Consider the following 17,152-nt stretch of genomic DNA (forward strand, 5'->3'; position numbering starts at 1 on the left):
GTTTATAAGTATAGCGGCTATAGCCAGTATAGGTATATATAAATACCTCCAAAATGTATAAAATATATAGCCTGTAGGCACTAGCGTACGCAGGATTTTAGTTCGGTTAGGGTTTTACAAGAGTAAATAATTAAAATAATTTGCCGACAGTTTTTCTATAATTAGTTATAACAAATTATAATTAATAATAAAATAACAATTTAGTTTATATCCATTAAAAATTACCAACAACTTAACGACTATTATGTGCGTTGAAATGGTGGTAAATAAGATTTTTTTGTAAAATGACAAAATTTCAAGGTGTTCAGAACCCTACTCCTGCCTTCTCCGCTGCCTATAGGTACACTTAATATTTTCGTGATAAATACATCAGAGTTCAGTTTTAACGAATCGGACTAGGTATGCCCATCATCGATATAAAAAGTTAGATTTATATCCCTAACTATCTAATATGGGTATACTTACCTATCTCACTACCTGCTATGCACATAAGTTCAATAGTAGAATTTCACATAATATAATGTGGGTATGTCTTTGACGAATACCAATGCAGACGATGCAGTACGTACTACATAGTACATACTTCCGGCTTCTTCTAGTCTGTGCAGTATGCCAGTATAAATATTTAGATATTATTTTTGTTCCTAGAGTAGTAACTGAATATAAATAAATACATTTCCAATTTACGCATAATGTACAAGTCTGAAGCCACTCGAAATTAAAACACTTCTACGCCCATCTTTTGTTAACAAAAAAATCGTCAAGCTAGACCATTGTTGAACACCTGCGCCATATTATACGCCTCAAAAATTAGAATATTCCAAATAGGTACACTGAACAATATTATTATACTTCGCCACATGCAGGACTGACCTAAAATTGTTTTTAAAATATAAATAGCTTCCCCAATTGGTTTTCCAGATAGTGTTAAGTATATTATGATTATATGATTATAAAACACTGACTAGGAGATTTTTTTTTAATATAAATATATTTTAACGGATTGTCGGCCAATCATATTATAATCCTTTTGTTTTACGATTTAAAAGTATGTAGGTACATTAATATATATTAACATTATTAACATAGATGATATGAATACGCATTATTATCTAATACACATTATTATCTATTACTGTAGGGCGGCGAATTTGTAGAAAAATGAAATTATTTATAGCTTACTGAAAGTAAAACATAACTTTTATAATTTACACAAAACTTGAATTTGAAACTAACGAACTAAATTATTTTCGTCAATTAAAACCATTAACGCACATGTTATCCATTATATTTATCTATTTAATGTTAAATTTCTCTTAATAGAATTGAATTTGTTATTTATTGCGATTCATAATTAATAATTATACCTATAGGTAGGTACCTATACTTGCAATGTATTTTAACCTATTTTTGGAGTATTTTTATGCATTTTCAAGGTTCTATATATTACATTTTATAAGCAGTGCATTTTTCAAAGTCGTTTTTCATTAATTCATTACCTAGTAATTATTACTAACCATTCGTTTAAATAATGTCTGTACAAAATGTGTGCTCATATGTAACGATGTAATATACGCAGTGGCGGCGTGAACTATTTTACTTCACAGAGCAAATATAGATGTTCGACCACCAAAACTTAAATTTTATAGCACAGACCCTGGAGGGCTTTGCCACCACATCCCCAACTCACAATTCTACAACAATAATACACTTTGTCGTGTTAATATCACTAGGACCAGAAAATAATAAAATTAGGTACTTATATGCGCCTCGTATATTTTATTAATATAGCTATTGTTATTTTGCTATCCATGAATCCACATAAACAACAACAAACATTCAAATACGGAGCCAAGTGATGTGACTAATAATCAAACGAATCCAGGAGTCTAAAGAATTTTTTTAAATATAGGTTAATGTAGAAAATTAAAAACCGATCAATATTTTTTTTATCTCGATAAATCAAAAAATTGCAGGTTTGTTTAAATATTTTCTGGTTTCCTTAACTTAATCAATCCACCTTAGTATTACCACAATACCACGTTATTATACACTATAAAAAATATGTTAGTAAATAGTAACCATCATAGGTATCTAATTGTTATATCCATCCCAAGGGGATCTCATTTTTTAAATAATATAAATAAAACGATAACAAAATATTTTTTTACGTTTTTCATAGATACTATGTACTTTTTTTGACATGATCACAATACCTATTTATTTCGATCAACGAGTGACGACTGACTACGGAATAACTAATAACCAAATAATATCGAAAAACAACTGCTATTTCAGCCGGGCAGTTAATGGACTGTATATTAAAATAACAAATCGAGAAAGGGAGTGCGTTTCCTTGTTATTTATGTTCCAGAATTATTATTATATTTATATATCTATACTAATATAATATATTATAATCTACCTATAAGCGTGTTGTGTCTATCAGTCATTTTTCTAGTTATTAAATTTATTTTATTTTAAAGTGATATAATTTTACTAGAACTTTGTTTTGTCAAAAACTAAAATTTTTAATAATGGTTATCTGTTTTTTTTTTTAAATTGCCACATTTTTTTGAAGGGTCTTCCCTCCCTCTGGGCCTGTGGCACTTGACCGTCGTGCCACCCTATCAGTACGCCACTGAATATACGGACATTCAAAAAAATATATATAAATAATATCAATCATACAACTATACAAAATATTTCGTGTCTATAACTGCGACAAATGGTCAGAGACTGTATATATAACTGAAGGGATGAGAGGGATTGCTGAAAAATATGTAAGAGCCAGAAAAAACAGGTTATCGACTATCGTAAATAAGATAAAATATCAAATATAATGAAATGTTTAAAACGCGAAACAAAAAGAATATCGTAAAATAAATGTCATATTGTAGTATCGTGTACCATGAGCTATGGGATAATTCTGTCATTGTACCATATAATATCTGCCGATTGAGTTTTGGCTATTATTTTGAAAGTGAAAAGGCGCGATCCAAGGTTAGGCCACCTAAGAGTATGATATTAGAAGGTAGGTGGGTATTGCCAGTATTGTTAATACTATCCGGTATAATCGGATATAACGTCAAAAAATTATTTTTTTTTTCAAACTAAGAAATTCTGACAGTCCGAGGTGCGCTATCCCATCGGTTTTGGTTAGAAAACTTGCAGCCCCTGCCACACATAATTTAAAACTTAATTTGCTCCCACCACTATAGCTCACAAGGCTTATAATTTGACAATTTGTCATCACATTATAATACTATATCCGTTACCGATTATAACTTACTATAGAATATTAATAATATTGTAAAAATATTAAGTTTCGAAATAGTCTAATTGACCGGATAAATACTATGAAAGCCGAAAAGCGAATACTCAGACTCCACTACATATTATAGTTAGTTGACCTATTACTTACAAATATAAATAAATAAGATATACAAATTTAACAAACCATCTACTAAAGTAGGAAACAAAACTTAACTCGCGATGGGCCAGAGAACGTGCCCCAAATGTTGATAAAGTCAAATTTGATTATATTACACACGTCTCTTCGGTAGAGTAGTTTACAACGTACTACACACACGTCGTATGCGTATTAAATACAATAATGGACAGGCGTGGTATGACACGAGAATTCCTTGCCTGAATTGAGAAACAATCAGTCCGTGAAATTTAAGTTTCTATTTCTAAAATTTTGAGTCCATTTAAAAATATTAAGATAAAAATTAATTCATAAACCAAAAACATATATACTAAATAAATGCTAATAGCAAATGTGTAATATGGATAATAAAGAATACATTAAATACATTTATACTATTTGTATAACCAAGTTTTTTTCAATAAACGAGTATTTTAGGTACTCACAAAATTTGTATGTTAAAAAGAAGTTAAAATTGTATGTAAATGTTGTGTAAATTAACATGAAAGTTTTTTCCCTGGAAACAGATAAAAATACTTTAAAGTAAATTAAGTTTAACCTGGAATTATTGGACAAAAATATTCAGTTATTGTTATTTGAGTAACTTACCTGATTTTCCTAAGTTTAAACAATGATTCATTTTTTATTTTTAATAAACTCAATGTATTCTATTGGTAAATAAAAAAAATGTGCAGAGGACTAGAGGTAGGTAGGTCTCAACACTATAACTGAGAATTAAAATATTTCCCAACTCCTAAAATATTCTCAAATATTCAAAAAAACTTTTTCCTATAAACATTAAACATAACCATATTATTTACTCCTTAATAACTGCATAATATGCTCTGTTATAATATTCAATACCTGTAAAACTGGACCCTAGATAATCATAAGATAATTATTTAAAATCATCCAAAACATGATACCAGAAATGAACATTTTAGTTTGTTTACATTAAGCCCCACATTTAATATACCTACTGACTGCATACTTTGTGAGTGCCTAATGATTATTTGAATTGCTACAGCCTGTAAATTGATTAATCATTTTATTTTTGCTTATAGTCCGATTACCCCAACTTATAATACTGTATAAGAGTAGAGTAAAATAAATGACTATTTGTATATAAGGTTATTATAATTGTTTAATTTAAACAACGCAAGTGGTATTTTAATTTGTTGCATTATTCAACCTCTTCTCGACGGGGAAATTGGCAAACAAACCTTCAACCAAATATGTTGAAGTAGGTATCAATAGGTACAAAGGTCTAAAAAGGATTAAAAATACACAGTATTATATCTTCACTTTGCTATAAACGATTTATTTTAATTTACTTATTAGATAACTATAAATATAGTAAGTATAAACTATAAATATAATTGCAACTTAACAAACTTAATAACTACTGAACAATCTTAAAAACTAATTAACTCATCACTAACATAATTATTATATTTACATTAGGATACAAAAAATGAATACCAGTAATTCAGAGATCACTAATTGTCCACAAAAAATACCGCTTTAATAATATCTCCTCTTCCTCTTTTGCCTTTAATAATTATAAATTATTTTTAACAAAGTTTCACTTGGCAGTAACAAGAACCTCATAGGTACACAATTAAAACTACTGTTTTTCATCTAATATGTTAAAACAAAATAACTTTCAGTCGTTTGTGTTGCATTTCATCATTGTCTTCTTAGAATATATACAATAAGTATTATTGTATTTACAGAAGTACTAAATATTAATAAACTATAAAATTAAAGTAACGTACAGCATTAAGATTTTATTTAGTAATCCATGTTAAAATTTGTTATTGATTAATATTTGAGAAATGAAATCCAATTAATTTCGAAAAAAAATGTTAACCTTGAAGAAAATACTTTTAAGAAAAAAAAAAAAAATGTTATTAATAAGTAATTTTCACATTTGATGATTCAGACTGATTTACATTTGATTTATACACTGCATCGATAAGGGTAGATTGAAGAACTGAATAATGAAAAGACTTGTGCAATAGTACAAAGTAATTAGTAACTCTATAATAGAAATATTTTGTAATTATACATCCAAAACACATTTTTGTAACATATAATAGAAATCATATTTATATTAAACTGTATTACATTTTTGAGAAGTGTCAAAAGTTATCATTGCAAGTCTTAAAAATTTCAAAATCAAATTTTAATTTCAAATAGATTCATCAAGACAATAAAATACTGAATAATTTAAGATTATATTGTACAAAAAAAATAATAAAAAATACATTGAGTAAGTATTTCACAATTGATAAAATTCAACACCAACAAAATAAAAATCACTCATATAGAGTTACTATTACCAAGTATTTTTTAATGCTTTTCATGTTTACAGTAACTGATGACACAACACACGTTTGATGTTCCGAATCATATTTAGTATTTAAGCTGTCCTTTAAGTGTTTGTAAATAATGAATATATTAATATTGTATAGACTACATATTATTATACATCAAATTAAATTTTTTCAACTGAGTTATTTTACATTTAAGAATATCAATGTATTATGACGTGTCCATATTGAATTTATTGTTATTTATCTATAACATTTGGCATTAATAGTATATGTTAACAATGATAAAATATATAAAATACATATAATATATATAAATATATTTATATATACATATGATATATAAGACCTAAATTTCTTTCTAGCACTATTGAGCAAAAATCATTAAGACTTTTGAATTAAGTACTTAAAGTGCCTTAACAATGAATATTTATTTTTTTAAATATTTTTTTATCACAGTAAAACAGCCTTTTTTTGTCATAAAGGGTCGCCACAATTTGCATATCTACCTAGTATTAAGTGTTTATGAATTATCAATAAATAACAATTTTGAACACAGAGGGCGAAATATTTTGCAAGTATAAATATAAATATATTTTTTATCGACCAAGATCGTTACTATTTTTTAGAGTTTGAGGAAGAAGAATTAAGTTAAATAATATTATAAAAATCAAAAATATTAGGAGCTGGCCAGTCTTGTTGGAGCTATTTAACTTTGATCATGATAAAAAGCGGCAATTCTTTATTTTTATTTTTAAATGGCCATTGACCTCATGTCCGAACACATGCCTTCTACCTGAGGGGGGCCCATATCAACACTGGTGATCTGCTCTGTACGACTATCTTCACTACTTGAAACTTCAGGAGTATCACTTTGGTCAGAGGTATAACGATTGATTTTGTTCCCCTTGTAAGACTAAAATAAAATAAATGAAATTAATTAAAAATTAATTAACCAATAAATCAATGTAATGTTCACTCTTACACTATAGTTTTTTTTGTTGCTTTGATAGTTGTTGCCACCATATCTGGCTCCTCTGTTGTTGAACATCTGATGGCCATTAGAAGGGCGTATATTTCCCTGATTGTGATAAGGATAATTTGGATTTAACATCACCTGAGGAACAGCAGGATAGTGCATTTTAGGAAATCGGTGACGGAAATTTGAATTAGGAACAAAAAATGGGGTAGTAAAAGATGAATTAACCATAGGACTAGTAGCATTAGTATGCCTGGGATGAGATATAGTAGTTGGCCCAGTTTTATAAAAGGTGCGAGCCTCCAGATACTTTTTGGGTCCATTTTTCATGTAGTCATTGTTATTCTTAATAGATAAATTATTGTTGTTGCCCTGATATTGATGAGCGTCACTACGTTGCTTAGCACAGTCCTTTTGTTCTGGACGTATATTTATGGAAGGTGGAGGGTGTCTGATATTATACTGAATTTGGGTCATTAGTAATTGATTGGGTGATTGATCAGATTTTTCAGGATCCGATGTAGATGATGTGGTGGGCTTAGAAACGATTGGTTGAGAAACTGTTTGTGGTGGAGGCTCTGCTAAACTCATGACCGGAGTTAGGCATAACTGTTGAGTTTCAGGTGTATATGTCTGAGGTTTTTCCTCATCATTTCTAACTACGGACATCAGTGATACAAACTGATTTGTGGTAATTACTTGCGCTTGTCCTACCTAAAGCCAGAAATGCAAGATTTCAACATAATGCACACTTTAAAAAGGGCTGAGCGAGAAAATAAAAATCTCATTGAATTTAACTTTACTCCAAAACATAAAACATAGTAAAATGTAATAATTAATTTTGCTAACACATTTTTCCATGTAAACAGTATTTCTGTTAAAAACAATTTGAGTCATTATTAATTTTAAATAAGAATATTTTTCTGTATTCAAATTAAATATTAATTAAATGTATTATAAGATAATTGTTAGAAAAGTAAGGGATAACCTGTTCTTAATTATATTTTATTAATTTAAAAACAAAATAGCTATATCTAATTTAAAATTTTGATTCAAGGTTTGAGAATTTGTAATATAAAGTGTGTAAGCAAATAAAGAGCTTTAACCTTATCTATTAAAGTAATAGACGGAGCAAGTATGCCCAGCAGCACAGTTGAGTGGTTTGGTGACAGCAAACTGCATTCCAGTGATGGAATCACAAGTAGCATAAATAATTTTTCTCACACATTATTTTATTCTATTTAATTGTTGTACAACACTTTACCCTTAGTCTTCATTATAATTAATGCTGGTTATTTAATACTAACTCATAAGTAATTTAGAAATATTAATGAATCATAATCATAGTATGAATATAAAGTACAATAGGATAGTAATGATAATTACTAATTTACACTGTCAACTACATTCAAATATTTGGTCAATGCACATGCATAGAAGTGTATAAAAAACGATCTGCGAGTTTCACCCCAGAAACCACTGCCATACTCCTATCTACTATTAGTTTGAGATCCAAGTTTTAAACTTATGTTCTTCATAACATATTGTATGTTTTAAGTATGTTTTCATTAATCTCAGCCAAATTCGAATATACTCGAGAAACTATTTTGATTTTAATTAATAATAAAGTGAATTTAATTATTTTATAACTAAACTTTGCTCAAGAAAATAAAATTTATTTTATAAATCAAAATATATTGCCTATTAACTCGCTCAGCGCCAATGTAAAATTATTAGTATTAAATTGTTTAGTTACCGAAGCATCTGATGAAGGCGGCCTAGGATTTGTGCACTGTTCAGTAAATACTGGTTGATGCACAAGCTGAATATTTTCCATGAGTGGATCATAATATGGATAACCACCATCAGAAGATGCGACCATATAAGGCATATATGGTGACATGATCGGCATTGGATAGGCCATATCAGGAGTAGGCATCATACTAGACATTTGAGTCCCTGGATAATAAGGTGTATCACAAGGCATTGAAAAAAGAACCTTTGATCCTTGAGTACTGTTACAAACCTAAAATGATAATAGTTAAATTATACTGTTTGACAAAAAAAAAGTATGAAGAGTGATTTTTTCCAATTATTTTAGTTTTTTACTAGGTAGATACATCAATTTTTGTTAGTTGAAACATTTTTTTTTAAATATTTTGAAGTTAATACTCTAGTATTTTGCAAAAAATAAAATTAAAATAATTGCCATTTATTTTAGCAATGATATTCAAGTTTTTTCTAATGACAATCCATATTTTTAATTCAGTTTTCTGAAAACATAATATTTTTTAAATTTTCCATGTATAAACAAAAATTGATCACTATTAATTTAAGTAGTTAGTTCAGTTTTTAAGAAAAACATAGTAATTATTTTTATACTTATAAAAAAAATATATATAACTAAAATCAAAATTTTCTCATAAATTAATTTAAAAATCTCATACTATATAACTAAATAATTGTCTTATATGGGGCAATTAAGTTTGAAATTATATTATTTAAATAAAACAATAAAATACAATATTAATGGGAGGGACTATAGAAATCCTAAATAATATGTCCATTATATAAAAAATAAATAAGTACAATTATTTCAATAAGTTTTTCACCAATTATGAAAAATGTTTAATAAATAAAACATACACAAAATGCCTAACATATTATATTACAAGTCTGGATGGATGGGTTAAGCTAATCAAATCATAAATGTATCAGATCAAGCTCATTGTATTGTTCTTATGCACAAAAAAACTTAAGATAATAGATAAGAACTAAGATAATGTAAAAAATATAACTTTTAAAAGGATGTCAAAGGATGCAGCGCATTGTTTGTTTTTACTCTGACCCACACACAAAATACCAAATTTGATTTCATCAAAATCAATCTTGTTTTGTTAGTTTTAATATTAAATGAGTAGACAGCCTATTATTGAATTTAAACGGAGAATATTAATGTAGACATAAAATTAGTAAATTTAAATTGCTAATTTCACATACTAAATACTCATATATCACTTTAAAATAGAAATATTATAAAAAAATTGACAAAAAAATTCAGAGGATGTTCTAAATTTTTGGTAGAATATTAAGGTCAATTCACTCAAATATTCAAGCTTACAATACAATATTGGTTCTAAAAATGCAAATTTATTAATCAAGTATTATGTAGGGTAAAAAATAGATAACAAATATTTTGCCATTTTTCTTTGGATTTCAAAAAAAAATTTGTTAATAATTATTACGAACAGAGAATTTTTGCACTTGTTATAACTCACCGAGCTCACTGGTAAGTTAGGGTAAGCTTGTTGTACCAGAACTTGAGGTACTGGATTTGGATAGAATATAGGTTGACCACTATAACCTTGCATGCTAGTAGCACTATGTGTCCCATAAGGAGCTAAATACACAATTACAATATAATAGATAGTTTAATATGATTATAATTATCTTTAATTAGTTACCTGCATATACATTAGGGAGGGATTCTGTTGATGATGAGTTTTGTTGACCAGGGGGTTGAGGAGTTACAGAAGTATTCCCATTCATTGGCATATTAAAAAAAGCCATTCCATTCTGATAAGTATACATAACTGGTGCTAACATTGGTTGAACAGGAGTTGATAATGGAGGAACTGAATATTGCTGAACTTGACTACTGTATGACATTAAGTGTGATTGTTGTTGAGGAGAGTTGTTAGAATCGTAATTGCTTTTTGTATCCTAATAAAAATTTAAATAGCCATGTTTAGTGAAAACCAAATTAAAATAGTACACATACACAATACTTATAGACATATAAAAATGTAATTACTTGCTTGGTTAACACTTTTAACATTCATGTTTAATTGGTGCTAAACCATAAAAAATCATATCATTTGTTTGGATAAGCTATGATCTAGATATCATGTTTTATTTCTACTATTAAAATAATTGGTATCAACTTAATTAACATAGAATATTGATAAGGACCTAAATATTAAGAATATTTAAAAAATACATTTTTTTCTTATACCCTATTTTGAGTTAATATTACTCATTGTTAGAATTTAAGCAAGCACCGGGAAAAAGGCCAATTAAAGAAATCTCTTATTGTATAATAATTATTATCTGCTTTAACTTCACTTAAAATTAAAATAAAATCCTACTTAAAAGATGGGTTGTTAAATAACCAAATAATTAATTGATAATTTTTACAAATTATATGAACGAAGTTTATCTCTTACTATTTATCTTAGTTAAGCTATCAATAAAAATAATTAAAAATACATCCTAAAGCAAATATAAAATAATTATCGAATTACATCAATAAAAAAAATAATTATGTAATAATTATAAATAGAAGGTTAGCATCACAAGCTCAACTAATACCTCCAGACTAAAAAAATACAAATAGATTCAGCATAACTGCATAAGTTTGTCTTTCAAATCAATTTATGTACTCGGTTTATTATTTTTAATGTATTATACATGCTTAATAAAAATTAATAATGTACTTTCTTATCTTAAATAAAACATTGAGATATGATAACAATGAAACACATACTTTCTCATAAGCAGGAGCTATGTTGATACGCTTGTCTTTGAACATTAGAACAGGCCCCTAAAAAAAAGTAACTTACAGTTAATGCTATAAGAAAAATTGAATATAGATTAAACATAGATAAAAAACTTAGAAATAACCAAACATATAAGTAAATTAAATATTACTAGTTGAATTACAAAAAGTATATATATTTGACAAATTCATTCAAAAATTAACATTTACTTACAGCATCGATAATCTTTTTAACTTCTTCTTCAGAACCAAAAGTAATAAAACCAAATCCTTTAAGAGCACCAGCTTTATCTTTGACAATTTTGACAACTCTAACCTCTCCATAAATTGAAAAGAAATTTCGCAATTCTTGTTCTGAAGTGCCATTGGATAAACCACCGACAAATATTCGGTTTGGCACCATAGTTGATCCAACTCGTTTTTCCGCCACGTTGTGGTTGTTATATTTAAATGTAGGATGCTGTAGAGTAGACAATTCCAAGTGTTGATATCTCTCTTCAATGCTAGTATATGTTATCTATGTGACAAGTTATAAATTAGATTATGGAACTATAATTTAAATTATAAAAATATTTATACTAAATAAATGTTGCTATTTTAGTAAATACCTTGCGGCCTCGTTTCATTTGTGACATAATAGTTTGGCAGTAATGCAGGAAATAAGGATGAGAAAATACAAAGGAAACCTATTTGAAGGAAAATGACAAAATTAGCAAATAAAATTAATATCTTAAATCTAAATTTTAAAAATATGAAAAGTATCTTTTTATTCCACACCTATCATCGCAATTCGACCCAAAATAGCTAGTACATAGGAAGATAAATTAATTTAAATATTTTTTTTGTATATTGTTTTCAAAAAAATTATTGGATATAAATGCAGAGAAATAGTTAAAAGAACATAAATAATAATTAGGTATCTATATTGTTTTCTAATTTTATGTATTACTACATTTCATGATATTATTAAACAGATTTGTGGACACTTCCTCACAACCACTTTCCTTGTCTGGATAAATTGCACCTACTTAACAAAGTTAATTGAGTCCGAGTATTATCTATGTAGAATTTTCTTATTTATATTATATACCTGTATAATATGAAGCAGAAAAAATTAATGTAACCCTTAAATATAAATGTTAATGGAATGCAAAACAATAGATTTTCAATTTTTGTAATACTTTATGTAGTGTATACTATCTAGTGAACCACAGACAACATACGTATAAACTGGTCAATATTTTTTAGAAATAGTGAATAATGATGTTAACATCGATAAATAACAATTTAAAATCATGTAAAAAAGTTCGTACAACAAAACACTACGTACCTACCTATAAAATATTGATAACTAAATTTTTTCTTCCTAAATAACGAAGACGGTGGCTACTGAGCAGCTCATGCAAACGTAATACACTCTATGATACGGTTTTGCTAAACGAACGTAAATATCTAATAAACTTCATTGTCGCACACAAAGACAAAATTGTAATTTACTAGCAAATACATTAACGAAGAAAAATTAACAATACGGTGAACAACGATAATACGAATTCGTTGTCCTGGAAAACTCGTAAACACAACACACGACAATAACAATTACGAAACAAAATAAATGTGTTCCAAACGATATCTCAAACCATAAGTAGACGTACAGTTAGAAACAGTGAGAGAATCGAAAAAGAAAGAGAGATTTACATTGTTATTAAATTAGCGCGTAGACATATTTGCCGACCAAATGGGTATTCCCCGATGTATGATAAGAAACTGTGCCCGGTGGTGAGATTTGGTGAAATACGATAAAATATGATCACCGCGCCATAAAACCAGTAACGACTGCTTTTATACCAGAGAATAGATAATCACTTCGATAACGTCCCGCCATTCTAATCACAAATTCACGACTCCAAAAATAACAGACATATTGTAATAAATTACTAAATTACACTTTTTTCGTGGGTTTTCGACTTACGGCTTTACCCACTTCCGTCCGACTAAATTATCGAACCTCAATAAAATACACGACTTGATCAATTAATATTTATAAAAACAGTCCCGATCGCCAAAACGAGCTCGTAAAACAATTAATATTCAATGGGTAAGCCAACACGAAATACTCACTTTGAAAATAATATGGTGCTTGGCGTGGAAAGGTCTTTCGAACGCTGTATGTCTCTAAATCTCAAAAGGTTAGCTCCCGTACGTCCGTACTCCCGTCGTGTTTACACTAGACGGTTGGCTAAAACACACGGGAAAAATTCGAAACAAAACAGATTAACAATAAAAAATGCGTTCCGATCCGATGCGGATCCTGTTGAAACGTGCATCTCAAATGATCCGTCTTACCCGGCTGGTGTCGATCATCTCGTCGCAGCTTTAGCAATCCACGCCAATTAAAATCGAACAGCAGCGGCGGCAACCGAATAACCGATAGCGACAACGGTGAGAAGTAATAGTGGAAGAAAAAGAAACTGGCGGCAGTAAAGCGGCGAGTCGTCTTTTCAGACTTCCGTGGTAGCGACGATGTGTCCGTCAGCCGCGGCGGGCGGGAAGGAGCTGAGCGTTTTGCAGTTTTACTTCGGCGTGTAACACACGACAGTCGAATATAACAAATCGACGGTATTTTAGTACCTTATGTCCTAATAATAATAATAATAATATTATATTATGGCGAATACGGTGGCGGGCGTGCACGACGAAATAATGATGTGTGTGTTTGTGAATTAAATGTATAAATAAATATTATAATCGGACGGAAAAAAAAACAAAAAAAAAAAAAGCGTACGACTAACAAACAGATTTAATTATAATCAGTGAAAGAATGAAGGAAAATAAGAAGAAAATACGTTCGGTAGTGAAGAAGGGTATGTGAGTGTGAGAGGACGAGAGGAGTGTGCGCGCGCGCGTGATTGCGTATGAAGCCTGTGTATGTGTGCGTGCGCCGTGCGTGAAAAAACCAATATAAATAATAATAATAAGTAAATAAATATAAAATAATAAAAGCAAAGAGTACAGAAACGCGACGCGCGATTAGGAACATATGTGCGGTGCGCCGAGCGCCATGCGCGAGAGCAGCCTGCGGGCAGCAGCTGCAGCTTGGCAGCGGAATTATCGGAACACGCGCGTGGGGGGCGGGGCCCGCGGTAAAAGAGACTCGGGTACGACAAGTCGGCGCGCGCGAACGCGTGACGTCACCGTGAGTTCGCACGAATGTTTCGCGGGAGCGCCGGGAGCCGTTCAATCCATATATTAGTCCATACTCCATAGACCTAACTTATAGCTCAATCCATAGAAATATGCGATTCGAACGGTTAAGTCGGATTCCTAGTTCCTACCACAGTTTCACAACCACATAAGTACATAACCAATCTAAGTCCACCGAAACTGACTCAGCAGCGGAAACTTACACATCGGCGTAACTGGGGTTAGTAACGACTCTCCATTCAAAGAAGTTTTTAGCCTATCCTAGTTAAAATCCAAATCCTTGTATGAAAAAGAGAATTATTCAATAAGATATCGATAATGATATATTTCAAACATAATATATTATGCATCTAAATATAATAAGCGTTTACAGCTATGAAATATGTATTATACTGATTCAATTTTGATTTTTGGTCTAACAAAATTCCATCTGTAATAGGTTCATATCACAGTGGGGTTTTGGCTCCCTAACATCCATTAATCTTCCCAAGATTATACAGCTTTTAGTTATGTAAGATCGAAGCCCCCGTTCATATTAATGTTAAAAATGCTAGCCCTCCCTAAAATTTTAATGGATTCCTGGCTATGATTTGTGAATATTTAACTCTGATTATGCTTATGATAGAGTGTGTAAGAGAGGGCTTTTCATTTCCTAGATTTGTATTTCGTATACAAACCAGTTCAGCCAATCCAGGGGTCATCACTCACCACTCACCATATCGTCCATATCACCAGCCAGCACCCACAAAATACAGATATTGTTTATTCAGTTTATTGTATGCAAATCGACGAGTGATTCTCACCCTTTTTAAAGTAACGGTCCACAAATTTAATATTCAATTTTTTTGACACTTAAAATTATATTCTTTGTGTACTAAATAGTAAATATGACTAATGTGTTAGCGATCCGAGATAATTAATTATAATTAATTTGTACAGTTGTAAACGAGTAATATAAATATGCCTATAATTATTAATTATCTCACACAGAATAAAACTATTAGCCTGGAAATAATCTTATCGTACCTATAAAGTAATACACATCAAATGTTTTTTTGTATAATATAATATTAGTAATATTATAGGTAGATACCATAAAATGACAATTAAAACTTAAATGGCACAATGTACATAATATACAATTATAAGTGTACTGCATATAAGTACAAACTATATAGTAAGAATTTTAGTAAGTGATAACTATTACTGATTTCACACTTGACATTCGACCAATAATATTATTGTATCTACGCCGCTGAGGGGACAACATGTACACAATGTACACATGCGTCAACTGCAAAGTACAAATATATAAACAATATTATTAATATATTATTATAAACTATTCATTGTTCCATATTCGGCTCAACGACCGTAATTCGGTGTAAGGACTGCCATACTGGGCATACAGTGTCATTAAGATTATCTCTATATACGCGTTATTTCGTGAATTTTCCATTGTACAAGTGTACAAGTACAAAACTACGAAATACAAATATCAAAATATAATATAAACTGTGTGTAATATGTGATATGCCTGTGTGGCTGTGTTCCTGTATTCACTGTTCAATCGACTATCGTTTAATATACATTGTTTAATAATACATATTTTTTACACAGTACACCGTTAACACACATTTTATATTCTAATCATGTAATTTATTAGTAGTTTAAAGGAAGGAGGAAGTACTCATGTGATGATTTTTTTTTCATTTCAATTTAGGAATAGATTACATTAAGCAACTAAATTATCTCATAAGTCATAATACTAACGAGAACAATTTCTTTACCTACATAAATATTATATAGTACTAGCGAGAGACGTACATACGTCTTACACTATTTACTCTTTTACATACAGGGTGATTCTTTTATCAAACAACACTCATTATTTCAAAAACTATTGATTTTTTTCAAATTTTTTTTTTTTTCAAAATTTTAGAACCATCTTGTTCTAGAACTATATATTTTTTTTAATATATTCACCCTTATATTTATCAGGTTAACCATTATCAACTTTTGATTTTCAAATGACAACCTATACTTAAAATTTCATAAACTAAAAAGGCTATTTTTTCAATGAATTTTCAAGTTTAAATTTTCATTTTTCGTTAATCCGTTTACAAGATATAGCCTCCCAAAGTTGGGTGGTTTTGGGTGGTGTTTGTATGTTATAGGTGTATGTTAGGTGGTATTTACACACAAACACCATATAAGTGTTGTTTGATAAAAGAATCACCCTGTATAGAAAAACATGTAAAGGTATTAGGTATATAAAATATGACTATAAAATACTTTTGAAAAACAATTCTGAAACAATCATTTAATAAAAATCATGATATGAAAAGATGTTATCACCGTCAACATGTTTTAAATAGATTTGTTTCATTTACATTTTTTATGTACCTAGTTACAAGCTACCTTACCTATTCTATTTTGAAAAAAAAAATTGAACATGAATGCATTCGTAAATAATATTGTAGGAATTAAATGCTAACGAATAGTGAATAGAGATTAATTCTTTTTTTTTACAACAAAGAATGTATCTCTCAGCTCTGCATAGTCAGCATAGATTTTCTTTTAAAATAAAATAATATTATGTTCTAAACATTGACTAAATTTTCTCCCATGACCTCTTTTGTTTA

At 29.3% G+C, this 17,152-nt stretch overlaps 1 protein-coding gene across 6 annotated transcripts; it reads right to left on the reverse strand.

Moving 5' to 3' along the window:
• Nucleotides 1-4,723: 4,723 nt before the first annotated feature.
• LOC107166077 (uncharacterized) lies at nt 4,724-14,294 on the reverse strand. 6 transcript variants are annotated; one of them, XM_015514596.2, is made up of 10 exons: nt 13,650-14,294; nt 13,425-13,542; nt 11,912-11,989; nt 11,518-11,820; nt 11,292-11,348; nt 10,210-10,468; nt 10,024-10,145; nt 8,502-8,771; nt 6,752-7,459; nt 4,724-6,682 (listed from the first exon to the last, which is right to left on the reverse strand). In XM_015514596.2, the coding sequence occupies exons 3-10, from the start codon at nt 11,936-11,938 to the stop codon at nt 6,521-6,523; spliced, it is 1,908 nt and encodes a 635-aa protein (XP_015370082.2). In that variant the 5' UTR covers nt 11,939-11,989; nt 13,425-13,542; nt 13,650-14,294; the 3' UTR covers nt 4,724-6,520. The 6 variants fall into 6 exon arrangements, with proteins under 6 accessions (XP_015370082.2, XP_015370085.2, XP_089075671.1 ...); XM_015514599.2 differs by lacking the exon at nt 11,912-11,989 and having other exon boundaries at nt 13,650-14,288; XM_089219545.1 differs by lacking the exons at nt 13,425-13,542; nt 13,650-14,294 and adding an exon at nt 12,638-13,373.
• Between the last annotated feature and the right edge of the window lie 2,858 nt (nt 14,295-17,152).

This window comes from Diuraphis noxia, unplaced genomic scaffold (assembly GCF_037042655.1).
Source record: "Diuraphis noxia isolate RWA-SAM2 unplaced genomic scaffold, SU_Dnox_SAM2 contig0002, whole genome shotgun sequence".
NCBI lineage: Eukaryota > Metazoa > Arthropoda > Insecta > Hemiptera > Aphididae > Diuraphis > Diuraphis noxia.

What these genes read in the sequence shown, in the direction of transcription:
- LOC107166077 (XM_015514596.2), bottom strand. Translation starts at nt 11,938, where the DNA reads ATGTCACAAATGAAACGAGGCCGCAAG. An exon ending in TAGCTCCTGCTTATGAGAAA is followed by an intron (nt 10,469 to 11,291) that starts GTATGTGTTTCA and finishes AATTTTTATTAG; the next exon opens with GATACAAAAAGCAATTACGA. An exon ending in CGCCTTCATCAGATGCTTCG is followed by an intron (nt 7,460 to 8,501) that starts GTAACTAAACAA and finishes TTCTGGCTTTAG; the next exon opens with GTAGGACAAGCGCAAGTAAT.